The sequence below is a fragment of the Thamnophis sirtalis genome, unplaced genomic scaffold (genome assembly GCF_051295495.1).
Source record: "Thamnophis sirtalis isolate CommonGarterSnake01/CBP01778 unplaced genomic scaffold, rThaSir2_p1.2 scaffold_2, whole genome shotgun sequence".
Lineage (NCBI taxonomy): Eukaryota > Metazoa > Chordata > Lepidosauria > Squamata > Natricidae > Thamnophis > Thamnophis sirtalis.
In genome coordinates, this window is record NW_028261382.1 from 164933372 (window position 1) to 164961323 (window position 27952).

General features: G+C 40.5%; 1 protein-coding gene across 1 annotated transcript; it reads right to left on the bottom strand.

The window, feature by feature from the left end:
* Positions 1 to 282: 282 nt before the first annotated feature.
* SCGN (secretagogin, EF-hand calcium binding protein) lies at positions 283 to 27941 on the bottom strand. The gene is made up of 11 exons (XM_087707361.1): positions 27770 to 27941; positions 26768 to 26838; positions 21255 to 21347; positions 19627 to 19716; positions 17804 to 17860; positions 16795 to 16872; positions 5383 to 5438; positions 5085 to 5130; positions 4923 to 4982; positions 2447 to 2515; positions 283 to 1279 (listed from the first exon to the last, which is right to left on the bottom strand). Exons 1-11 carry the CDS (start codon positions 27840 to 27842, stop codon positions 1151 to 1153), a joined length of 822 nt encoding a protein of 273 aa, XP_087563487.1. The 5' UTR covers positions 27843 to 27941; the 3' UTR covers positions 283 to 1150.
* Between the last annotated feature and the right edge of the window lie 11 nt (positions 27942 to 27952).

Sequence of the window (27952 nt, forward strand, 5' to 3'; positions counted from 1 at the left end):
AAGGAGCGTCTTAGCTATTTTTATTTACTTTTATATTGTGAGGTAAACCAAACAAAGCTTTGGAATTCTTTTAATGGTAGGAAAATGAAATAGCTTTTAAAAATAGATATGTATAAAGCAATACTTTTCATTGTTGCTTCCCAACAGACCTTCACAATTGCCAGCTATGTCGTCTCCTGCCTTTGGTGATAGGACATGAAAAAGACAAATAATTTTCACACATAGTATACCCATCTCCATATATTATGGATATGTAATAAATAATACAGATTCGAGTTGTACTCTGTGTTATCAACTCTTTGCTTTATTTTTCTGTAAATGTAAAAAAAAAACAGTTTGATTTTCAAAGGTGATACAGGTAATCCTCAATTTATAACCGGTAAATTAGCAATCATTTGAAATTATGACATAGTTCCAAAGTTTTCACAGTTGCCTTCCCCCACAACCAAGTGACCATGTTTTTGGGCACTCAACAAGCAGACCACATTTATGGCTGTTTGCAGTGTCCCACAGCCACATAACTATGATCTATGATGGTTTTTTTTGCTGAAAATTGGTATTTATTTGTGTGTTTTGGCAAAATTATCCCATAGCAACAATGGGTTCGCTTAACAAATGCATTTGATTAGCAACTGCCACAAAAAGTTATAAAATTGGATTGGTCACATGATAATCCACTTTATCAATGTTGCAACTTATGACCATAATGGGCAGGCTCTATCACAGTTGTAGGTTGAGGACTACCTCTACTGTACTTGACAGTAGAAAAGGACAAAGCAAAGGAACACCAGATGAAGGACACAGTTGAGGGAATGGAAATATTAAAAGCAAAATAAACAGCAGAAACTTTTCTTGTGGCAGCAACCACAGAACTTTCTCATTGATCAAAAATGTTTAAGACTATGAGAGATAATATCTCCTTTGAATAACACAGAACCAGTTGCGACTCATCACATTTTCTATCTGAATACATACTTGTGACTACATACTTGCTAATTGAATATCCTTAACCTTCATGAGCCTATCTTCTAAGTTTCGTATGGCAGATTATTTTTACATAGTACTGAAAAAGGTTTCACAAATGTCTGCACACGTTTTCACAAAAGAAAAAAAAAAGCTGTTAAGAGCATAGAAGAAAGCATATTAATGCCTATGGGGTAGTTTTAATCCCCAGACATAAGGCAAGTTCAGATTTTTGAATTTTCCCATCCTTGTTCACATCACAATGATGAAGCAGGATCTCTCGGAATTTATCCAGATCTGTACCCGTAATGCTGGGCTATAACAATGAGAGAGAGAGAAAGAGAGAGGAAGAGAAAGAGAAAGAGAAAGAAAGAGATTAAAGCGCATTTTGGAAAACAAAATAGTCATTTTTAGCATTAAGCCCATCTACTTTATTGATTTGATTCGATTAAGGTGGCGCAGTGGTTAAATGCAGCACTGCAGGCTACTGCTAGATCAGCAGGTCAGCGGTTCAAATCTCACCGGCTCAGGGTTGACTCAGCCTTCCATCCTTCCGAGGTGGGTAAAATGAGGACCCAGATTGTTGGGGGCAATATGCTGACTCTCTGTAAACCGCTTAGAGAGGCCTGAAAGGCCTATGAAGCGGTATATAAGTCTACTGCTATAAGTTAAGTTAAACTCAATGCAATACCTTAAAAAATCTAGAAAAATTAAAATAACATAAAATTGAACACAACACAAGAACAACACATCGTTGCCAAGGGAATTACACACCAGTGGCCATGACATCAGTCTACCCGAGAGCCTTTCTCTGCCTCTTCTATGTGGTTCCTTCATTTCCCAGCTTAGCCTGCAACTATTCCGTCAAAGTCCCTTATTCCCTTATTATTATTATATAACCCAGCAAGGTTATATCTAATTGGAGTCAATGAGAAATAATGGAGTTGTACTCCAGGGTAATAGATTTAATTTTTTAAAAAGCACATAACATGAAACAGGCTTCTTGAACTGTGGCTCTTCCAGATGTTTTGAACCTTCACTCCTATTATCCCTAGCAAAGATAGGCAATTGCTTGATCTTTGAGGGTAATGGCAGATGTAATCTAGCATAAAGGAAGTTATCAGATTGGGGAAAGTTGCAAGAAATATATAGTGTAGAACTGAAATACACAGTTAATACATTACAGTTAATACATTATAAAAAATATTTATACAAGGGAGGAAGGATGGGGAAGGACAGTAATTGAGGAAGTATGGATAATTTGAATGATACAAGCTGTAATGTATGCAAAAGTTTATGTTGCATAACATTTTCCCATTCTTCTCCTCTTTGCTTTCCATAAAAGAGAAAATGTAAGCAGCTTATTTTGTTCAATCATTAAGCAGATGAACCGAAACATTCACAGGTCGACTAATTGATCTAGGACTGCGAGCAACTTTTGGTTAAAAAATAACGGGCAGAAAACATAATAAGAATAAGTTACCTTGACAAGCTCCATCATATCTTTTACAAACCCATCAACTTCTGGACCTTCAAGAGCTCCTGTCTTACTCTGGAATATATAAAGATCAGGAACATTTATGGAGTAAAAATGTTGACATGTCTATCTACATACTTTGCTCCTCTTTCTGGCAATAATATATTCAACCTTCAAAGCTATATCCATAAGAAGGATCTCATAGAAAATAAAAATAAAAGAAAATTACCAGAATCCATAAGGGAAAAATTACTGCCTTGCTCCTATCCTGTCAGCTTTGAGAATAAGTAGACACATAAATCTTACAAGAGCTGTGGCATATTACAGACTAATGGGATACGAGCATCAAGTTCTTTCCGCCACATGGACCAGATCAATAAGAGTCATACACTTTCTACAAGGGCTTTAAATGGGTGTCATCTGTGCAAACAAAAGGAGGAAACAAGTGTGATGGCCTCCTCTGCATAACTCTATTGTTCTGCTTCTTATGGCCAACAGTTGACGTTGAAAGCTAGAGATCTTCATCTATTTGTGGAAATTCTTTATGCAATTCCAACCCATCAAAATGAAATGAAATATGATATCTATGAAAACCTTCATAGATAGAGACATTTTTCCACTGCCTATAGCAGGGTTGTCAAAGTCATGTTGTCACATCATCGTCATGTGATGTATCATCACTTTTTTCCCTTTCGCTAAACCAGGGATGAGCGTGGTCATCACGTGGGGCATCCGGCCTACAGACCATGACTGTTCTGACCGAGGCTTCCCAAGAGCATAAAGCAAACTCCTTGTCCCGACAAAAAACCCTTTTATTAATTTACTGTGAATTCTGCTCATTCATATCCAGCAAAGTCTTTCAAGGGAGGATTTATAGTCACAGTCCTTATCTGGCTTGGACAGCTGCCAAGCTGATATCTGCAGAACTTGGCAAGGAGTCTCGGAGAGTCATGAACCAATGAAGCGAACTAATTGTCTACTGCAAACTCCACTCCCCTTTCCCTCCTCTTTTATTTCCTTTGGGAGGAACCATTCATCATCCATTTGTGGCCTTACTCCCAAGTTGACCCCTGTTCTTTAGTGTTCCCTTCATCTGGCAACTCTGTGCAAGCACACACTGGGAACAGCCTCCAGCTGTTTGTCTGGCTCACTGATGTCTGACTCTGAAAGCAGCTGAAAACTGGCATATGGCTCTGGCCCCCTCTCTGCCTCCGACACAGAGCCCTCATCAGAGTCTTCCTAAGACTCCAACACTGGCCCATGTTCCTCCCCAACCTCCTCACTGTCTGAATCTGCTGCCAGCTCTGCTGGTTGCTGGCAGGCCACAACAGTGAGTTTGACACCCCCGGATAGTCTTCATCTGTGCATTACAATGAGAGACCAGAATTATCTGTATTGGTACCTAGAGGACAAAAAGAATTACTATGAATGGAAGACAGCCAGGACCCACTTCTGAAGCAACTTGTAATCCTTGCCAAAAACAAAAAAAAACCCTCTTGCTTTAACGATTACAAAATAGATACAGTTTCTTGCTCATTGCCAAATACCTCTTGAAATGTTTTGCACAGCCTTAACAAATTTTAAATATATATATTACTTTTGACATTTTAAGTAATGGAAGGCAGAAAACGCCCTCCACTGAAAACAGTATTTGTTTGGAATAATGCCCTCTTGACCCATTTGCCCAACAAAGCAGATATAATAATCTCTGCAACTATATGTGTATGCATGGATTTGTATACACACTTACATTTAAAAATAATTACTATAATTTTAATAAAGCAAAATCCATTTCTACACTTTGTGAAGAATGGTAACCAAGTGACTTGTCGTTAAACTGACTAGCCACAATAATATCACATCAGCAATGATTGTGCAAATAGTGTGAATTATCTAATTTCAATGCAAATTATATCTGCATGAGGACACCCATGATTTGCATGCCAACTAAATAGGACTCATTAATGACAGATAAATTCCTCTTCATAGATTATTTTTAACTTATCTTTAAAGTAAGGTAAAGGTTCCCCTGCACATGCATGATAGTTGTTCCCGACTCTAGGGGGTGGTGCTCATCTCCGTTTCAAAGCCAGCACTGCCCGAAGACGTCTCCATGGTAATGTAGCTAGCATGACTAAATGCTGAAGGTGCATAGAACACTGTTACCTTCCCACCAAAGGTGGTTCCTATTTTTCTACTTGCATTTTTATGTGCTTTTGAACTTCTAGGTTGGCAGAAGCTGGGACAAGTAACAGGAGCTCACTCCGTTACGCGGCACTAGGGATTTGAACCTGCAAACTGCCAACCTTTCTGATTGACAAGCTCGGTGTCTTAGCCACTGAGCCACCACGTCCCATCTTTAAAGTAGACATAGAGTATTTGAGAATGTCTTCCAATAAAAGGCAGCATTCATAAAACGGGCTACTATCATTTCGTGTTTTTCAAGGTCAGTAATCCCACATAGTAATAATAAAACTCTTACCACATCGTAGTGTGCAAAGATTTTCTCAAAGTCTCTTTTTCTTTCTTCTCCACTGGAAGCCTAAATCAAAGAACATGTAGAAGAGGAATTAATTTTTTTTGAGGGGGGGGGAACCACAGAAAAAAAAGAATAATCAAGTTTCCTGCAAATTGCTGTACTTACATCCAGTTTAAATTGAAGGAGAAAATTTTCCTGAAGAGCTAAAATCCTGAGTGGAGAGAGCCAAACCATTATTTTCTGAGAATTCATTTCCACAGAAATAAACAGTTGTGCTTGACAGAGCTCAGAGAGAGAGGAGATTTCACAGGACGTTAGCAGACATTTCTGGCAACCGTAGTTTGTGATATGGAGCATTGCCACCTTGCTTCCAGGAAAAGCAAGTCCTGAGCCTTTAGCAACTGTACAACAGGAGGTAAGCTGCCGAAGCTACTCCAAGTGAATCAAAACTGTGAATATTTACCTTGCAAGGTCATTCAGATCCAGTCGGCCATCGTTATTTTTGTCAAAGAGCTTCATCTACAAAGCAAATAGTGGAAGTGAAATGATTAATTCTGGGAGAGCAGTGGTGGGTTTCAAAAATTCTTGGAACCTACTCTGTGGGTGTGGCCTCCTTTGTGGGAGTGGCTTGCTGGCCATGTGACCTGGTGGGAGTGGCTTGCCGGCCATGTGTTCTCTCTCTCTCTCTCTCTCTCTCTCTCTCTCTCTCTCTCTCTCTCTCTCTCTCTCTCTCTCTCCTTCCTTTTGTCTCTCTGTCCCTTTTTTCTTTTTTCTTTCATCTCTCTCACACTCTTTTTCTTTCTTTTTTCTTTTTTCTTTCTTCCTTTCTTTCTTTTTCTCTCTCTCTCTCTGTGTCAGTCTGTCTGTGTGTGTGTGTGTGTGTGTGGCAGTGGTGGGTTTGAAAATTTTTTGGAACCTCTTCTGTAGGTGTGGCCTGCTTTCCGGGTCCACTGGTGGAACCTCTTCTAACCGGTTCGGTAGATTTGACGAACCGGTTCTACCGAATAGGTGCGAATTGGTAGGAACCCACCCCTGTGGGAGAGCTTAAAAAAAAACCCAGCACCCCAAACCAATACCCTGTTTTCCCCAAAATAAGACCTCCCTGGATAATAAGCCCAATTGGCTTTTGAGTGCATGCACTAAAATAAGCCCTCCCCTGAAAATAAGCCTTTCTCAAAATTATTGCAACACAGCAACAGCCATGAGTTGCCCACACTCGCTGCCTCTTCCACCTCAAAAATAATAAGACCTCCCCAAAAATAAGGCCAAGGGCTTATTTCGGGGGTCAAAAGAAAATAAGACCCTGTCTTGTTTTCAGGGAAACACAGTACCATTTTACTAATCAGAATGAAACGCTCAAATTACTTTGAATGACAGTAGACAGACAAATGGTAGTTGCTTATGTGGTGATTCCAAGTCCATAGATTTCTCCCAGGGATATTTGGATTATTCAAGTCATAACTTTAAAATAATGCTTTGAGACTCTTCTTTCAGCTAGCGGGCATTGAATATGTAAGCAAGATATTTACCTCTTTCTCCCAATTTCCAATTTTCCCCTAACAACTGATGGAATAGAGTTTTTTTTTAAGTCTAGGTTGATTCAAAAGAAGGTGCTACTACCTTTAGTAGAGCTTGGTCTCTGGAAAGCCTGTATAAACCTGCAGCCCAAATGAGAATGTGGCTAAAAATCTGAAGCCTGTAATTTTAGGATAAGACAATTGGGTAAGCCTTAACAAGCTGCAGGGACAAATCAAGAATTAAATGTAGGTTGCAAAGGAACAATTGGTGGGGGACTACTGAAAATTTAGGATTTTGCATCTGACATCCTTATGGGAAGACTTTATTATGTATTGTTTGGGAGTCGTGGGTAAGTACCAGAGGTGGGTTCCTACCAGTTCGCACCTATTCGTTAGAACCGGTTCGTCAAATCTACTGAACCGGTTAGAAGAGGTTCCACCAGTGGACCCGGAAAGCAGGCCATACCTACAGAAGAGTTTCCAAAAATTTTTGAAACCCACCACTGGTCCTTGGATATGATTATTCTACACTATCATGCTCATATTTATAAAATCAGTGCCTCTATGAAAGGTAAGGATGACTGCTGCGTTTGGGTTGCAAACAGAACATTGCGTGTGTTGAAGTTGTTTTAACGCAAACCAAAGATGCCTTTAAAAAAACAAGTTTACATCCTATTCTTATGCATGCCAGTGCTGTATGTGCGGTAATTTAAGGTGGTTCTGACAAATGTCGTCGACATCTTCATATCCGGTCACATGGGCGGCAAGCCACTCCCATCCGCTCACATGGGCGGCAAGCCACTCCCACAAAGGAGGCCACACCCACAGAGTAGGTTCAAACAATTTTTGAAACCCACCACTGGTAAGTACCTATGTAAACACTGTAGGCCTAAGATGTCAAAAGCAGCCTGCCTCAGAATTTCTTCCTTAGCTACTGGAACTACAATTCCCAGACATTTCTACCAACATGACTAAGAGTTCTGCAGCTCAACATTTCTGATAGAAGCAGTTCTAGTACATTGGGGGACACTATTAGGAAGAGATTTGCAGGAGCAAGTCTCCTGAATTTGTTCTTGGAAGCCATAGGCCAGGGCTCTCCAAACTTGGCAAATTTAAGACCTGTGGACTTCAAATTCCAGAATTCCCCAACCATGGCTGGCTGAGGGATTCAGGGAGGAAGTCCACAAGTCTTAAAGTTGCCAAGTTTGGAGAGCCCTACCATAGGCCATCAGAAGAATGGGCCTTATCCGTACTCTTGCTGAGCCTTCCAAAAACATCTGACACTACCAAAGAGCTTTGTCTATGCAAAAATGAGATTTAATCAAGAAATTTCAGTCTCTTCGTATCAATTTATTAATGTAAAATCTATTAATGTAAAAAGCTTTCTCTGCTCACTGAAGTATATTCTAATTTCACTTAACTTTATTCTTAGCATTTTCTTTCTTGCTGGTTGGTTTACTTTTGGCCCCACTCTCTGCCTTTTTCCTGTCATTTTGTCACAAAAAAAAAGGGAGGGCAATATTTTTTGAGAATGAAAGGAAAATAGCAGTATGTATACTGCTATTTTTTCTTTTTTATGTATATTGAAATGGAATTATAAATACCATCAACACAAAAGGGAGTTTGCTCAGAAGCTGAAATACACCAAATGAATTAGAGGAAGAGGGGGAAGCAGAGGAGAGAAGAAAGATAGGAAGAGAGGGACAGGAGAGAGGGTGAAGGGGGAAGATGAGGTGTACAAGGAGGAGTGATAAGGGGAGAGAGGAGAAGGAAAAAGGAAGGGGAAGTAGAGTAGAAAATGATGGAGGGAAGAAAGGATGTAGAAAGGGGGAGGAGAGAGAGGGAAGAAAGTGTCGTATAAGGTATAAATATGGTGTATGGAGAGCAGAAGAGCCAATAACTGGGTTTTTTTGAGGGGGTTGGTAGTTGATGGTAAGATGAATTGATGTAATTACTTAATAATACAACATGATATTGACTATGTAATAGTATACATGTGATTATATGCTATGAAAATGGAAAAATAAGAATTTTCTATGTGAGAATGAAAGGAAAAGAAGAAAGAGTGAAGGAAACAGTGAATGGAATAAACTATAATAAAAGGAGGTTGAGAAGCTGGATTTAATTTTTTATATGTGGGAAAGCAATTTGGCAAACTGCACGGCTTAGCTTCGGTTTTAAAATATTCAAAACTGGGATAATGTTTAATCTTTTTTTATTAATGCTACCATTAGGAAAGCTGTAAAAAAAATCCCAGGGGGGGGGGACATGATTATATCCATATGCTGCCTAGTATCTCATCTTTCTATCCTTTAATCTTCAGGCTCAGCGGCTTAGAAGATAGGGCCATCTCAAAATCAGTATCCTGCACTCCTACAGTACATGATTTAGTTTTTTTTCAGATGTGTGTGCACCAGTGGTGGGTTTCAAGATTTTTAGAACCTATTCTGTAGGTGTGGCCTGTTTTGTGGGAGTGGCTTGGTGGTCATGTGACCGGGTGGGCGTGGCCAACTTGGAAATGTGGTGAAACTCACTTAACAATGCTCTTGCTTAGCAACCAAAATTTTGGACTCAATTGTGGTCATAGGTTCTCTTTCTTTTTCCTTCTCTCTCTCTCTCTCTCTCTCTCTCTCTCTCTCTCTCTTTTTCCTTCCTTCCTTTTGTTTCTCTCCCCCTCTTTCTTTCTTCTCTCACTCCCACTTCCTTTTTCTTTCTTTTTTTCTCTATGTTTGTCTCTCTTTTTTCTCTTACTCTCCCTCCATTCCTTCCTTCCTTTCTTGTGTGTATCTCTTCCTTCCCTGTGTGTATCTCTCCCCTTCCTTCCTTCCTTCCTTCCTTCCTTCCTTCCTTCCTTCCTTCCTTCCTTCCTTCCTTCTTCCTTCCTTCCTTTTGGAAGAGGTTCCAAAAGGTACGCTAAATTTCACAAACCAGTTCTGGTGTACTGGTGCAAACCGGGAGAAACCCACCCCTGGTGTGCACGATGTACACTAGGGGTGTCCAGGCTTGGCAACTTTAAGTCTTGTGGATTTCAACTCCAAGAATTCCATCTGGGGAATTCTAGGGGTTGAAATCCACAGGTCCACAGGTCTTAAAGTTGCCAAGGTTGGACACCTCTGATGTAGCCAAATGGAGGCTTGAGCTTATTTACAAATACTATACAGTCTATGAGTGGTAACTAGAAAGGTCCTTCTACAAAGATGTCCCCAAGATCAAGTGAGCAGCTTCTCTCTTTATCTTTGCGTCTTACAAATTGCCTGTTTCTACACCTCATGATCTCTCCCTCATACCCACTCAAGATGTGCCACCCAAACCCTCAACAGGAGAAGGGATCATGCTCTGATACAGTGAAATCTCTAACTTTCCAGCAGTTCCCATTGTGGAAACCTTAATGAACTTGGATTATTAATCAGAAATATGTCAGCTATCAACCGCCACATAAGGATATACCTGGCCTCATTTCACAAAAGAAGACTAATTGAGATGCCTGATAACAACTCTGTTTTCTATTGAAGCCTTCACTAATCTATTGGAATTGACACATGATGAATTTTTAACAGTAATCAGAATGGCAGAATGAGCCACAGTGCTGCAGTGGTTAGAATGCAGTATTGCAGGCTAATTTTGTTGACTGCCAGAGTTCAGCAGTTCGATTCTCACCAACTCAAGGTTGACTCGGCCATCCACCCTTCTAAGGTTGGTGAAATGAGAACCCAGATTGTTGGGGGCCATATGCTGACTCTGTAAACCTCTTAGAGAGGGCTGTAAAGCACTGTGAAGTGGCATAGAAGTCTAAGTACTGTTGCTATGGCTGTTGCCAAGACAGAAAACTAGGGGTTGGTGAGGCAGTGCCTGCTGACCAGAATCCCAAGGGCATTACTAAAATTTCAAAATAGTGATGAGAAAACTCACTTGCTGCCCTATGAAAATGCCCGACTCATATGAAATAATGAGATATTTCAAGCCTTTGGCCAGTTCTAGCAAGACGTTTCAGCAACCTCATGTGAAATCATACCAACGCTGCAGGAGATTAGAGTTTTATTGCCTCTTTTCTTGCACCTGGTTCATTGTCTGAGATCATCACTCAGTTCCATTGTATGAATCATGATTCACTACTGCAAATATGAGCCTAGCTTCATCTATAATTCACATCCCTTCTTTTCCCTTCTCTTCTTCTGGCAAGCTCAAAAGCCTTCGCTTCCCTTTTACAACACTGTACAGTGAAATAGGTAATTGTCGATAAACAGTTAATCTTACTCATTACATGGCCTTTCCTCTCCTTGAGGTTTACTTAGCTTTGTCAGTTCTGTCATTAGTGTCTGAACTGAGCTGAAAGCAAAAATCCCGTCATAACTGTTACAATAAGAAAAACATGTAGCCTGCAGAGAGACCAGGCTTCTCCTTATTATTTAATTATCATTTATAAAAAGGTAAAGGTTTCCCCTGTCCAGTCATCTTTGACTCCAGGAAGCAATGCTCATCTCCGTTTCTTAGCTCAGGAAACCAGCGTTGTCCGAAGAAGCTTTTGTAATCATGTGGCCGGCATGACTGTACACTGAAACTCATGGAGCAAGTTACCTTCCCATTGAAGGGGTACCTATTTATCTACTTGCATTTGCATGCTTTCGAACTGGCAGAAGCTAGGCCAAGAATGGGAGCTCACCCTGTCACGTGGCACTTGGGTCTCAAACTACCAGTCTTCAAGTCCAGCATCTTAACCTCTGGGCCACCAGGCCCTTCCTTATCATTTAGATCCCATCTGTATTATTTTTTTATAAATAACTCAAGGTGGCAAGTATACCTAATACTCCTTCCTCCTCCCGTATTCCCTACAGCAGCAACCTTGTGAACTGGCTTGAGCTGAGAAATTGGGCCAAAGTTACCCAGCTAGCTTTCATGCCTAATGCAGGTCTATGTACAGTTTCCTGGTTTTTAGCCTGATGCTGATAGCTAAACTGTATTTTAGCAACCTATCCCAAAGAGCATGATTGTTTTTTCATGTACCCATCCCTTTTCTTTGAAAGCTCTTCCCGGAATTTTTGATGGGTTTAATGTACTAAGGTGCACAGGAAGTGGTCTCCTGCTGCACTAGAATAATTTTAAAAGAAAAGCTAAATAGATGGTGCCATAGGCTTATGAAGGACCCAAGCAATTTATTATTCAAACGCTATTTTATATCTCAGGGATCCAATAAGTTAAATTATTCATCAATTCTTTGGACAAAATGGAGAACATTCTCATCATCCAGGTAGCTGAGAATTAATCCATAGCATTCAAAGAACTATCAGATCCCACAGACTAGGCCTCCTCCGAATTCCATTTGCCGGCCAATGTCGGCTGGCGACTCCTCGGGGGAGGGCCTTCTCTGCGGCTGCTCCGGCCTTCTGGAACGATCTCCCCGTTGAGATCCGGACCCTTACTACCCTTCCGGCCTTCCGCAAAGCAACTAAGACCTGGCTGTTCCGGCAGGCCTGGGGCTGTTGAACTATCCAGCCCCATTCGAGGTTACGACTGTTGTTGAATTTTAAATTGCTGTTCTTTATTTTATTTTTGTATCCCCTCCCCTTTTTATTGTTAGCCGCCCTGAGTCTCTCGGGAATAGGGCAGCATACAAACCAAATAAAAATAAATGAAATGGATTCCCCTCCTCCATTTCCTTTAAATTTCACATTTAAAATAGGTTTAAAAATTACCCTTTACATAAGTAAAAGCTGCCGCTAAATCTGATGGAAGCATATTGACTACTGGAAATGAAAGCCCATTGCTGACAGCCGGGCAGATATTATCATGACTTGCTATTTTAGCCAATGAATAATAATAACCTCAGTACGGAAATGTTTATTTTGGAAGGGTAGGTAGAATGATTTGCAGATGAATATCCCAGTAATGAGCTTTCCTTTCACGTGGCATAGACAAAACATAGCTTTGTGAATTGCAGAATGCTAAATACCAGGACAGGGGTGGGATGCTACTGTTTCGCCCCGGTTCGGGAGAACCCGTAGCTAATGTTATGGCTGGTTTGGAGAACCTCCAAATGCCATCCCTGTCTGGCCCCGCCCACCATGCCTGCCCCTCCCACCCCTCCCTGCCCCTCCCAAGAGTCTCCACATGGCCCGTTGTGGATGTGAAATAAGCGCAGAGCCTGTGTAGAGGCTTGGGGAGGGGGAAAACAGGCCTCCTGGAAGGACTCCGGAGCCCAGGGGAGGCAGTTTTTGTCCTCCCAGAGGCTCGAGGAAAGCCTCTGGAGCTTGGGAAAGGTGAAAAAACCCCTCCTTTGTGGTGCAGGAGGCCGAGTAGACCATGGCCATTATGGCCACGCCCACCCAGCAACTGGGCAGAGAACTTGTTGCTGACATTTTTGAAGCCCACTCCTGTACCAGAGTACTTTAAAAGTCATACCATAGAGCAGTGGTTCCCAAACTTGGCAACTTTAAGACTTGTGGACTTCAACTCCCAGAATTCTCCAGCCAGCTTGAAGTCCACAAGTCTTAAAGTTGCCAAGTTTGGGAACCACTGCCATAGAGTAACTCTATGGTCATCAAATATATATATATATATAAATGACTTGTAAGGCATTCAAGACAGAACTGGAATTAATGGAGATAGGCATTTATAGAGAGCTACATTGCTACAAAGGCAATAGAAAGCCCTAGCAGAAAGATCAGCAATGATACAATGCTACCTGGATGACTGAGAATCTTCATCAACATCAGCAAGGATAAACTTCTACAAATTAGGTTTCCTTTTTTTTTAGGAAGGCATATAAAGGTGATCAGATTTGCCTTGAATGGCGTGCATATCACATTGACATTGGTGGAAATATATGTTTGGACAATTCATCAGCCAATTAGCACCCTCAAAATGCTCTCAACTCCCACCCACTCAATATGGACAATGTACATGTTTAGCTAGCCACAAATAAAAAGAGGATTTGTACATCCTTGCGTTATGCTTTAGAGGACATGATGCCCTCATAGTGAGTCCTGGGTGATAAGACTTGCAGCCATGTTAACTTGGTCCTTTTAGTTCAGCAGCGAAACCTTTTTCTTTGCTGATCAACACTCCTAGCAGGGACGTGCAGTCACTAGAAGCAGGGAAGGTGTGGCCTCACCAGTCATGAGGAAAAGGAAAGAATTTTAAAGAATCTTTTTGAAATAATTAAAGCCAAGGTAGTTGCTACCAGATTCACAGTGACTTGGAACAGTGCTTAGTGTTAACTATAGAAGGAGGCCAGAGAAATAGAGGCCTCCTGTGCATAAGCAATTTTTCGCCTTTTAAGAGTTAAGCAAGGGTTAACAAGCAAAAAAATTCGTATGCAAAGGAGGCACGTGTTCTCTCGCCTCCTGTAGAGGGCATTTTTAGAGGCTTTTTAGAGTTCTCTGGGAGCAACTAGCTCAGTCTGACTCAGAGCTCTGGCCTTTCATGAGGGGAGGGCAGGGCAGGCAGAAGCAGAGTTGAAATCGTCTCTGAAACAGCTGGAAAAGGTGCGTGTGTGGGGAGGGGGGAGGAATTCAAAAAGTTTGATCGGAAGGCAGCAGGGGAAATGGGGGGGTATGGCAGAGGAGCTGCTTTCAAGCCTTTGGAAAATATATCCAATCCAACTTCTGTGTTTGTGTTTGTTTGAGAGTGAGAGAGGGATTCAAGTTCTCTGTGTGTGGTGTCTGTTTGAGAGAGGGGGGAGGGAGGGTGAGAGGGAAGAAGGAGGGGGAGGGAGAAGAAAAAATAATGGGAAAACTTATTTTGCAAGGGGGAAAAATGCTGTCGCTTTAAATCGGAACTGAGCATGCCTGGCTGTGGAATTCTGGGAGTTGAAGTCCACAAGTCTAAAAAGTGCCTCACCAGTCATAAAGCTGACCGCACATCACCGACTCCTAGGATGATAGCACTATGGCTTTGTTCATCATCCTTTGATCCCACTGACACACAAAGATTTGCTAAGGAATGGCCTCCTAGTAGCTGGAGGAACACTATTGCTGGATTTCCAAGGGGCCCACTACTAGAAAAACTACTCTTTAAGTTATCACCATATGTCTCCTCCAATGGTCTTAGCAAAGGACTGGGTTATGTTATGCAAGTGTGCTGCTCTTTCAGGTTGAACACTTTGCTTTCCCAGTTTAAAATTTAAATTCAATTTAAATGTAATTCAAATAACCATGTAACCAATGGCTACTTAAAGATGTGTTCTGTTTCCGGAATTGAAATGCACCGGTAATAAAAGGTATCAAGACTTCTTCCCTCTGTGTGCTGCGGTGGCGCAGTGGTTAAATGCAGCACTGCAGGCTATTTCAGATGACTGCAGTTCTGCAGTTTGGCTGTTCAAATCTCACCGGCTCAGGGTTGACTCAGCCTTCCATCCTTCCGAGGTGGGTAAAATGAGGACCCGGATTGTTGTTGGGGGCAATATGCTGACTCTGTAAACCGCTTAGAGAGGGCTGAAAGCCCTATGAAGCGGTATATAAGTCTAACTGCTATTGCTATTGCTATTGCTATTATAATCTTAGTCCTTAATCCAGGAACCTTTTAATGTATGTATTATTTTAATGAGTTCAACATAATTCAGATAAAATATCTCAAAAAATGCAAGATACATGGAAAGAAAACATAACGAACAAAATTACTAGGATTACTAAACAAACTAAACATGTCTTTGGGCTAAGTGTTCCTGATCATTGGTTCCAAGTGAGCTTTTTAAAAAATAGGTTAATAAGAAATATTGAAATGGAAAAGGCTTACATGCTTAGGCCATTTAGAGGGTAATCTATCTGCGCTCACTTGAATATAAAATGATTGAAATTAGTGGCTTTTAAGTACATATGTTGTGCTGTTAGAGCTATAAAGGCCAAATACAGTTTAAACTGAGCATGGCAATAAACTGGCAGCCAATAAAGATGAAATAATAACAATAACATTGGACTAATGTGGTTGCAGAGCAAGCCTCAATTAATATCCTGCATCTGAAAATTTACTTTTGGTTGCTGACATTCTGCAAAGCATTCACCCTTTACACTTTCAAGCTGTTGCCACAGCCCCAAAAACTAAAGGAATGTTTTTGATTTAGAACAAGAATATGACCAACCTTCCCAGTGATGGGTTTCAAAATTTTTTGGAACCTCTTCTGTAGGTGTGGCCTGCTTTCCGGGTCCACTGGTGGAACCTCTTCTAACCAGTTCGGTAGATTTAACGAACCGGTTCTACCGAACTGGTAGGAACCCACCTCTGATCCTTCCTCAACATCTTACCAAGCCTCCTTAAAGCAGGACTTCCCAAGCCCTTTCCTTCCTTACCCAAAGCCACTTATCAGTAATTCCTTTTTACTGATATCCTTTTAATCAGAAAGGTCTTATTGAAAGATCTATTGGGATTGGATGATGAGTTTGTGTGTCCTTACCAGAGGTGGGTTCCTACCAGTTCGCACCTATTCGGTAGAACCGGTTCGTCAAGTCTACCGAGCCGATTAGAAGAGTTTCCACCAGTGGACCCGGAAAGCAGGCCACACCTACAGAAGAGGTTCCAAACTTTTTTGAAACCCACCACTGGTCCTTGGATATGATTATTCTACACTATCATGCTCATATTTATAAAACTCAGTGCCTCTGTGAAAGGTAAGGATGACTACTGCATTTGTGGTGCAATCAGAACATTGCGTGTGTTGAAGTTGTTTTAACGCAAACCAAAGATGCCTTTTAAAAAACAAGTTTACATCATAGCCTTATGCATGCCAGTGCTGTGTGTGAGGTAATTTAAGGTGGTTCTGACAAGTGTCGTCGGCATCTTCATATCCGGTCACATGGGCAGCAAGCCACTCCCATCCGGTCACATGGGCAGCAAGCCACTCCCACAAAGGAAGCCACACCCACAGAGTAGGTTCCAACAATTTTTGAAACCCACCACTGGTCCTTACTGAAAGAAAAACCATTCTTTCCCAATTTTGGGTAAATTACATGGGTTTAGGAAGCACCGCTTTAAAAGGCATCAGCTGCAGATGATACTTTCCCTCCAGCACAGTGTCTAAAAATCACTAGGCACAAGTGGTTTTGTACACCATGCCTCTGAGTCACATAAAGGAAAAATATAGAATTCCAGAATTGGATGGTCCTTTTGAGAGAACTCAAAGCTCTCCTTAATTCATTTTTCTCTTTGCTCTTGCCTCTACCATTTCTATTTTTTCCCCTTTGCATCATGTTTCTGAAGGTAGAAGATTGCTGTTTGAAACCATCCTTAAATCCTATGTGCTTTGTGTATAATATTCTTTTTCATCCTTTGCTGCACACATCCAAGTAATGTAAAAATCCTTCAGGCTGCCTCAGAGATTTAGGAATTACCATAATGCTAGGAATAATAGTTAAGAATTTTCAGTTTACCATGGTATCCGTATATTCTTTCAATTTTGCTTCGGAAACGTTTTTTTCCTGCTGTTGAAACAGATCTTGCAGAAAGTCCTAAATGCAGGAAAGAGGGTAGAAGTTACGTTTCAGCTTCATCCTAGAACAATATGCATGACTCAGAGCTTGATTCAGACAAGTCCCATGCATAATTCATGGATGACCAACTTTGTCTCTGTAGTTGAAAATAGGCACAGCAGGTTTCCACTATTTAAAGAGACACTAGCACCTCTACAAAGGTAAAAGAAATAATAAATGAACCTGCAAATATTGCCACAAAGGGGAACAGAACATCTAAGTCTTGTCTATATGCATGCTGTGGGCCTATTCATTTTGGAGGCTTATTCCCAGTCACTGTTGCTACCTCCAAGGAAACTTACCATATTTTTTGGACTATAAGACACACCAGAGTATAAGACGCACCATAATTTTGAAAAGGTAAATTAAAAAAAAACATTTTTTGCACTCTGCAGGCCTCCCAAACCCTCTGCATGCCTCATTTTTTGCACACAAAAAAAGGGGTGGGTGGGCATGCAGAGCTTTCGGAAGCTCTTAGAGTGCTCCTGGGGGCTGAGGGGGGGGGCAAAAATGAGCAAAAAAACCAGGACTTTTTTGCCAAAAAAGGGGCATGCAGAGGCTTTGGGAGGCTTGGAGAGTATTCCTGGGGGCTGGGGGGGGGAATGAGCAAAAACTGCTCTCCCCAGCCCCCAGGAGCACTTTTCAAGCCTCCCAAATCCTCTGCACATTCATTTTTGCAAAGGGGGCAGGATTTCGATAGGCCAAAAGTGCTATATTCAGCGTATAAGACACACCCAGATTTTCACCCTCTTTTTTCAGGGAAAAAGGTGCATCTTACACTCCGAAAAATACGGTAATTGCAGCTTCCACCTGGAACTCTGCTTAGTACAGGTGTTGGGTACAGCTAATCAAAGAGTAGCTAATAATAAAAGCCGCATGTGGATACAGTTCCAGCAAGCCCAGGACTTACTCGGAGTTCACCGGTTGAAATAAAGCCACTGCTGTCAGCATCGTAATGGCGCCAAATCTGCAGGAAAGAAAAAGTGTGATACTTTACAAATTATGTCCTTGAATTAACATCACAACCTCAGCAATCAATCCTTTGACAGATTTCTCTCAGGACCATTACAGTGCTACAGGTTCAGATAGCCGAAGCCCAAAGAAGTGGTTGTACCGCTAAAAAAAGCAAAGTAAATAACATAGAACATTTTCTGTTAATCTGGTTCATTAGATCAGTTTCACAGAACTGTCTAGTAGCAATAGCAATAGCAGTTAGACTTATATACCGCTTCATAGGGCTTTCAGCCCTCTCTAAGCGGTTTACAGAGTCAGCATATTGCCCCCACAGTCTGGGTCCTCATTTCACCCACCTCGGAAGGATGGAAGGCTGAGTCAACCTTGAGCCGGTGAGATTTGAACCGCCGAACTGCAGATAGCAGTCAGCTGAAGTGGCCTGCAGTACTGCACCCTAACCACTGCGCCACCTCTTAGTTGCCAAATCACAAAAAAAAGAGTCATAGTATTAGAAAGAAGATTTTATATATAGTCCTCAATTGCCCACAATTGGGCCCAAAATTTCAAAGACAGGGAAGAAAAGAGTGCAGCCGCCATTTTATTTGCTATCGGTTTATTTTGTCCATGACATGCTCTACACTGTCCCATTTTATTACTGGTCTCACTTGTTTGTGTTACTGATTTTTTTCCCCATGAAAAGAAGTCAAACTACAGACATGCTAGCTCAGTATGGACGTGTGGTTTCCATGATCGCGCATCCAGGCCCGGCTATTGCTGTGCAAATAAGATAGCTTATCTTAAACTGCATTTTGAGGCTGAAACTGATAAGCCATAAAATCTGTTCTAACCCGGTATAGAATTATCTTTACAGGATGAGAAATGATAATAATTTCTGAATTACTAGGAAGTCCACAAATCACATCTCAGTTTCCATATAAAAGCTGGCTAAACTGGGCATCTTCTTGGGGATGTGTTAAAGCTGTTGAGTTTTTCTCTGTTTATTGGCTGAAAACTTATTTTTTACTAGGTTTTTTTTTTTATGTAAGAGACTATGGTGCATAAGGCCAGCATGTTGCTAGCATATTTTTCATAAGAGAAATCTGATCACGGAACTACATGGGAAAATAGACACAGCTTTTAATTCTTTCCATATGAAGTAAACATGGCTTAGCCATTAAACCTTCTGATATCTGCAGTTTGTTAAACCAACTGTGATATTTTCACAGTTCAAAACACATAGTCCTTTTGGGGTTATATTTGCTTTAAAGAAAGATAAGGTTGTAATTTATGAACTGAATAAGCAGCTACAAAAAGGAGTAGGGTAGGGTAGGGTAGCGTAGGGTAGGGTAGGGTAGCGTAGGGTAGGGTAGGGTAGGGTATGATTACCTGTGTCAAGAAGCATGTGTTGTCACTTTCAGCAAACCACATATAAATAAGAGATGATATATTACAGAACACAAAAAAGATGGATCTAGGGCTCAAAATTCATCTCAAGGAAGTTTTGTAGAAGAAAAGTTGCTGATATTCAATGCCCACATATGTTTTACCTCCCTCATTTTCAGCAACACTATCGTTTTGTCCCAGATAAATATATATTTTTGGTATCAGAAGAAAAGAGTAGAAATAGTCTCAGGTGTAGCTCCTCTCATCACACAAATACATTCTGTTTTTAAATACCAAATCCTTCAGTACTTATTTTATATGAAGCAGTGGACTGAGTGAAATAACAAATCACAGTTGTTACTTCAAAAACTGGAACAATGCCGCAAGAACTCTTACCCGCATGAACTCCACGCTGCTATTCAAAGGAGTTTCTCTTTGGAAAAGTAGCAGAAAGTTGTCTTCCTCAGTCAAAATCATCTTGGCAAGCTAAAATAACATAAATTATTATCATTGTATAATAATAGCAATAGCAATAGCAGTTAGACTTATATACCGCTTCATAGGGCTTTCAGCCCTCTCTAAGCAGTTTACAGAGTCAGCAACTTGCCCCCAACAATCCGGGTCCTCATTTCACCCACCTCAGAAGGATGGAAGGCTGAGTCAACCTTGAGCCGGTGAGATTAGAACCGCTGAACTGCAGATAACAGTCAGCTGAAGTGGCCTGCAGTACTGCACCCTAACCACTGCACCACCTCAGCTCTGATAATCAGTATCCTCAATCAATATTAGGTCAATCAAACAAGTTAAGAGGGTGACTCTGTGGTTTTTAATGTGTCTCACACATATGGCACATGTAAAAAAGAAATGGACCTTCAATCATATAGTCATCATCTTGCCTTTTTAAAACCTTTTTTATCCCTACCCCAGTTTAGATTGTATATGTTAACATTTATATATTTTACTATCACCATACCACCATTTTCATTTAATTAAGATTTCAAGAACACAGCCACCTGCTGGCATTTTTTTTTCCTTCCCCCACTCTCAATCAATTTGCCATATCATATCTTTATAACATATTGACATATCTGCCAATTACCTCCCTACGACCTATAAGATCTCATAGACTAGGCCTCCTCCGCATTCCATCGGCCAGCCAGTGTCGGCTGGCAACTACAAGGAGGAGGGCCTTCTCAGCAGTAGCCCCGACCCTTTGGAACGAGCTCCCCGTGGAGATTCGTACCCTCTCCACCGTCCGGGCCTTCAGCATAGCCCTGAAGAACTGGCTCGCCCGTCAGGCCTGGGGATAAGGATCGCTACCCCGCCCGAATGATGAATGTATGTTGCTTATTATTTTATTATATGTTGTTATCTTAATGTTGTATTCCCCCCTCCCTGGTTTTCTGTGAGCCGCCCTGAGTCCCCTCAGGGAAAAGGGCGGCCTACAAATGCTAATAAACCACTAAACCAATATTCTAAGAAAAAAGTCAATTAATAGGACATCTAATATTTCCTCTCCCTAGCATATCTTTATTATTATTATAGTTAACTAAAGATCTTAACCTTTTTGACCTTGTCAAAAAGAGCCGAGGTGGCGCAGTGGTTAGGATGCAATACTGCAGGCTACTTTAGCTGACTGTGATCTGCAGTTCAGCGGTTCAAATCTCACCGGCTCAAGGTAGGTCGACTCAGCCTTCCATCCTTCCGCGGTGGGTGAAATGAGGACCCGGACTGTGGGGGGCAAGTTGCTGACTCAATTTGCTAAAAAAATTGTAAACCGCTTAGAGAGGGCTGAAAGCCCTATGAAGCGGTATATAAGTCTAATAAATAAATAAATAAATAAATAAATAAACGTCAACACTTTCTGTGGGACTTTTGCCAAAAATAGGAATCAAGAATGGCTGAAATGAGAAAACAGCAGCGATATCTAAGGTACAAGAAATTCTTATTATTAAAACTGGCTCTTGGGTGTGTTCAATTATCTATGCTATTTTCTAAAAGTCCCAAAAGAAGAAAAGAGGCACCTCTTGTATTTGCAAGCGTCCATCATTAGTTACATCGTAGGTTGACATCAATTGTTCTTTCATCCTCTGAACCTTTTCTTCGCTAATGGGGCTCTGTTACAAAAAAAAAAAAAATGATCACAAGACTTTGGCTACAACTGACATTCTAAGAGTAACAGAATGTTCTTTTTATGTTTCTTCAAGATCACCCATGGAAGGCTTACAATTGGTGTTCTGTATTGAAAGGAAAAGATTTAGAGCAACTTTAATGCTAAAAGAGTAAAAAATCAGTTTGATCTGCTTTGCTAACGATGACTCCCAATTAAATATACAGTACCTTGCTATATTATCTTGTAGGCATTTGTAAATGGAGGAACAACACACAACCATATGTGCACATATGTAGCACAGAATAAGAAGTTGTAGAGAACCACAGCATCTGCAATTGTAGGTAATCCTCAACTTACAACCACAATTGAACCCAGAATTTCCATTGCTAAGCAAAACAATTGTTGAGTGGCAGCTTCCTACCTCCAACTTGAAGATATCTGTTTGCAAAATCAAGTGACCTTCATCTTAGGCAGAATTTTTGGGAGCAACTTTAGAAGTGTATGAATTGGAGCCATGCAAACACCAGGGTGTCATATGAAACCACATTCTAAGGCATAATTTTTATAGCTCCTCCTTTATTTCATAGAATTATTGAATGTAAGGACTGGAAGTGACCTTGGAGATCAGTGGTGGTGTCCTCAGCAAACCATGATGATATCAAAAATAATACCATGGTTTAAATGCCACTACTACAGACTTGCTTTCCAACAATTGGCACACGTCACAGCATTTGTGTGATGCCATTGTAAATATGTCATCATTTGCCCCTGAGTCCTCCAGTGGAGACCCATGGACCCATCTAGTTTGGTGCCATGCCTAGTGCATTGAGTAACAATTGGTGAGAATTGTTGACTATAAATGTCCTGGATGACAAACGGGTCACAGAAATGAAACAACCCAATCCAAATATGTGGTGCATGACCTTTAAATTAGTCAGGGGAACACCAAAACCAGAGTATTATCTATTGCTAAAATTTGTCTATGTTCCAAGAGTTATGGAAACAAGAATTTGGAAAACCCCAATACCTCCAGATATTTTTATCCCAAATGAAGGATCTTTCAGAAAGTATAACAAAGAAGTGGGTTGATTTCCATGGCTGATTTTTAAAAATATCACCTATGACTATAATTCAAACTTCCAGCTTGGCTTTCCAAGTGGAAACTACAAAAGGAGTTCAAGATCATTTAAGGCTTTGAAAATTATACTATAAACAGGATAGCAGAACAGAACATATTCAGCTGAATTCATCAGCTTTAGACATCAGCTTCCTTTTTTAAATAAAATTGCTAATTAATGGCTCATATGTTTCAACTCAAAGGTATGTAGCCCAATAAGAATTTACCCTTGAATATGTGTGTGTGTGTAATTATGTAACTTGTAACTTGAAGCAAATATTAATTATTTACGTAAAACATATTTTATCAACAAGTTAGCAGTGTTAATTACAAAATTAGATTTCTAGTAACATTAGTCAAGAACCAGTTTGTTGTAGTGCTTAAGGCACCTCATTAGACACCAGGAGACTGTGAGTTCTAGTACTGTCTTAGGCACAAGGTCAGGTGGGTGAACCTAGGTGAGCAACTAATCCTACAAAGAAGACAGGAACAAGGCCACTTCCAAAAGTCTTGCCAAAAAAACCACAGAGGCTAGTCCAGGCTGGCACTGGGAGTCAAAATTAACTCAAAGGCACAATAAGTAAATACACATTCAGGATTGTTTTCACCATCAAAGAATCCACGCCTTACAAATCTGGAAATGCCAAGAAATGTAACCCATTAGCAGACTGTATTCTTTAGGCAATTTTCTTTACTTAAACTTCCTGTTCTGCACATTATGTGATATTCTTGAGAAATCCCATTTCTTTCTCTTTTAAATCCTCCCATAAGTTGTCTATAGTATGGGTATCAGTTTTCTTGTCTTGATTATGATACATTCATATTTTCCTAGAAATGTTTGTAAACAATGCCCTATATTGGTATTCAAAACTGTTTATATTAATAGAAAATGTATTGTGTTTTTGATTGATTTATATGTTCAGAGTTTAAAAGCTCAAATGTTCCATGTTGGTAGATATTGCACATGTGCACTTAATTATAGCTGACAGTTGATGAAAAATGTTGGATGAAGCCAGTCTATTTGTTTTGTTTGAACTCAGAATGTCGGGTGAACCTGTTAGAGAGGCCGTGAAAAATACTTTTCTGGTTAACCCACTATTCTTATTTCAAAACAAATAGCTAGTTCTCCTTTTAAAGTACATGGAAACAGTAACCAGGAACAGCTGAGCCGAGCTATCAAGGTTTCAAAATGGAACATTGGCTATTTTAAGGGAGGGGGGGCGCCCTCAACAACCCTGAGGGAAATATAATGACATTTTGCCAAATGTAGGTAGAAAACCAGAAGAAGATAATTTCTGGATGTCTGTGTTGTGAATAAGTCCATTTCTTCTCTGGACCCAGATTTCAAAATTAACTCCCAGATTCCTCAGAGCATCTTGCCAATTAAAAACCACCCTCCCAATTCCCCCATGTTGTATTTCAACCATCCAATTGTCTCTTTTTTCCATTTTGCACGCTTGACAAATTCTGTCGTTCTATTGTTTTCCCAGATGGAGTTGCTATTCTTACACAAAATGAGAAAAGATTAGAGTAGCAAAATGGGAAAAATACCAACAAGCAGAGACTCCATTGGTCATTAGGGGAAAAATAGCAACAGGGAAAGGTTAAAAATAATAATTATGAAACTGTTAGCTATTCAAACGGAGACAACTTTCAGTGTAAACATTAGTATTTATTTGCTTGCATGATGCTCTTTAAATTTCCAAAGCACAAAAATAAAAGCTGGTTATTCCTTCTCACAATAACCCCACTAGATTGTGTGATAGATGTCTTTGCATCACCTTTATGGTTCCAAAATAGTCTACAAAATAGTCATAGATGGAATAGATCACTGTAAAGAAGAAAGGAGATCTCCCATTCTCTACTTATAGGTTTATAGCCATTGGTAATATCTAATATTACAGTTATAATATTGGAAATATGCATAAATGTGACTGGCCCACCAAACAGATATGGCAGAGGAAGCATATGTCCCTTGCTAGCTTGACAGATTAATCAGGTGTGGTGAAATTTATTTAATCCTTCCTGTATAAGTTATTTTGTCTGACAGGAGTTCTTTAAGCCTGTCCATTTATTTAATTATTAAGCTTGGTCACAAAGTTAATCAGATATTTAGTCTGGATTTGGTTTTTCTATCCACTTGTGCTATACCCATCAACATGAAATCATAATTGCCAGCTATTTAGCTGCTGTTGACCTTCATTCACAGCAAGTTCTTTAATTTTTAGAAGGTAGGTACAACATAACTTTTCTCAGCATAACTATAAGAGCCGAGGTGGCGCAGTGGTTAGGGGTGCAGCACTGCAGGCCACTTCAGCTGACTGTTATCTGCAGTTCAGCGGTTCTAATCTCACCGGCTCAAGGTTGACTCAGCCTTCCATCCTTCCGAGGTGGGTGAAATGAGGACCCAGACTGTGGGAGCGATATGCTGACTCTGTAAACCGCTTAGAGAGGGCTGAAAGCCCTATGAAGCGGTATATAAGTCTAACTGCTATTGCTATTGCTATAACTAGTTAGTACCTATCCTCTTCATCAGGGGTGTCAAACTTGCAGCCCACAGGCTGGATGCATCACAGGCTGGCCATGCCCACCCCCGGTTTAGTGAAGGAGAAAATAATTGCAATACATCACATGACGATGACAACGTGACAATGCGAGTTTGACACCCCTACTCTTCATTGTGTAATCGGTAGACAAGAAAGAAATGTTGCATTCTCCTTTCACCTGTCGATTTCTTTTTCTCTCTTCTCAAATTTCTAACAAACTAGGATCCTGCAATTGCAATAAAATTACCAGAAATCTTTAGGCATTGAAACATAGAAGTATGGTATTCTGGCTTCTTCATGACTGGGGCAATGTCTGCAGTGACACTATAATTCCATTCAGTGGAATGGAAAATTGTTCTTTCTACAAAATTTCATTTCATGTAAAGCATAGTAAACATGCTCAGCTAAAATGGCCATTTTTCATGGAGAGCTCGCCTCTGAAAACAAAGAGGTCAAAAATAAAAATGGATATATATACTTCTAGAAAGAGCAACAGACACTAACTTACTTTAGAAATGTGACCCCTCTTTTAAAGAAAAAAATTAAATTCAGCTACCGATTGAACTACATCAGCTAATATTAATCCTTCTTTAACCTTCCTTTGTTTATTTTTTGGTGTTACATGGAAATATAAAGTTGTAATTAAATTGAGGTGCTACCAATTTAGAATAACTGATCACATACATATGCTTACAGTAAATGGTTCAGAGTTTAACAGCTGGGATCCTTTTTTTTAAATTTTAGACAACCTTAGGGAAGGTTCTTAGTGCAACCTATTTCTGTACCTGGTTAATCTACATTTACATACTTGCAAATTATTCTTATATTCCATATAAAGTGGAACCTTAGTTCAGACGTGATTTAAACAACCCACACATCCCAAAATTAGCTTTCCTTCATTTCTGCTTTTCAACAGGTTGCCCAGTTAGCAATGGTTAGAAATTGAAAATTCTGATCACTATGGTGTAAATAAATACACAGCTAATGTAATAAAAGTATTGCCTATGCCTTTTGTAATTTCTTAAATTAAAACTACATGTTCAAGAACAGGCAAAGTAGACCGTAGAGGGAGACTGTGTATCTCTTGTTGTACTCTGAACAGGAAGCAATCAAAACCAGGACAACGCATTTGCTGAAATAAAATAAACACGCAGTACCTTATTTACAGATTTTTGCATCCAAGTATCAATCCAAGGAAATCTGATACTAATTTACACAACATCTGTAAAACTAACATTACCACGGATTCTATGGGCCATAGAACACCTGCTTTACAACGCAATAGATACACAAGGCTCATTAATCAAGCTAAACAGGTGGTACGGTTTCCTGAAAAAGACAGGTGAGCCTTATGCCTGAAATATGACCAGTGGCTTGGAGAGTCAACACAGAAGCAGCAGTAATGAGATTGCTTTGACAGGAAGCAAAGTAGACTCTGGGGGTAGCAAATGATTTTTAGTGGTAGGAATTACCAGGCAAATCAGTAAGAGATACATGTAAGGATATGGTTAAATACCCTCATCACGATCAAGCACCGCACAGAACAACAACCTGCACAGAGAGTCTTAAAAAGTCAACCTGGTATTTCAGTGGAGGAAGGGTGGAGAAACGAATTCAGCCACTCCTCCCAACGGCTCCCGATAAACAACTGAGTTCCAGAACAGATGTTCAGCTCTGCTGTATTTAATCCAGCCAGGAATAGGCTGGATAAGCTTTTGTTTATGTCATCCTTACTTGCATGGAAGATGATGGAGTACTTACTTTACTGCCCAGGATCTCAAGCAGGTGACAGAAAAAGTTATCAAGCTCTTTTCCTTCTATGTAACCATTGTCTAAAAATAAAATAAAATAAACCGTATTACTGAATATGCAAAAAGTAGATCAATCCCAAGCCCGATCACCTTATATCACCAATTCCTATTTCATAAATGGATCAAATCTATGTCTCAAAGGAGCTTGAGACATATGTACGTCCTGGATCTGCTCCTTCTGTGGCTGAAGTGTTTTCCTCTAACATATGCAACTCATGTATGACATACCGTATTTGTGTGTTTATGTTTGTTGTATGTTTATTATACTTTTATGCCGCCCTATTCCCGAGGGACTCAGGGCGGCTAACAAACAAGTGGGGAAGGGGGAAATACAAAAAACAAACAAGACAGAAACAAGACACAACTTGTTTACTTTAATTGAATTGATTTGAATACTTTATTTGGCCATCTGTGATTCAACACACCAAGAATATGTCTCCGGCAACGAAGCACTCAGTGTGCATGCAAAGCCACAGAGAGAATAATAATAATACCAATAAAAGGGGGAAATAAATAAGGATAAATAAGAATACTCCAGCCACACTGTAGTAAGACTAATATACATAGACGTTAGACAAAACTGCAAGAATTAGGTGTTCGGCAAAGTGATGGTATTGGAGGGTGGGAGAAAAAAATGGTCCCTGTGAGTAATGAGTCATTAAAAACTATTCAGGAGTAAACAAACTAACTGGTCATCCATTGCTTAATCATCTCCAGCAGTGGCAAAAAGGTTCGCAGCTTGGCAGGGCATCTTGTATTGGAAAATGAAGCACGTCAGTTACGGATAAAAAGTTCAGGCCAAGGGGGGAAATCCCAAAGAGCAGGGAATCTCAGTCAATCAAAGGGCCCGTTCGGGGGAGCCGAGAGAAGAGCGAAACAGACTTATCCCAAATTAAGTTTTTGCCCCGAGGAACCCTCCGCCCTACCCAAATCTCCTCCGCCTGTCACTCACCGTCAGCGTCGAAGCGCTGCCAGAGGCTCCGGAAACTTGCAGCGTCCAAGAGGGGCAGGAGATCGCTGTCCATGGTGCTTACGACTGGCCGAAGTTTGGGGTGCCGGCCTTTGAACCGACCCGCGGCAGCGACTGACAAAGGAAAGCGTCAGTAGTGGAGCCGCCCAGCGCTCCCAAGTTCCC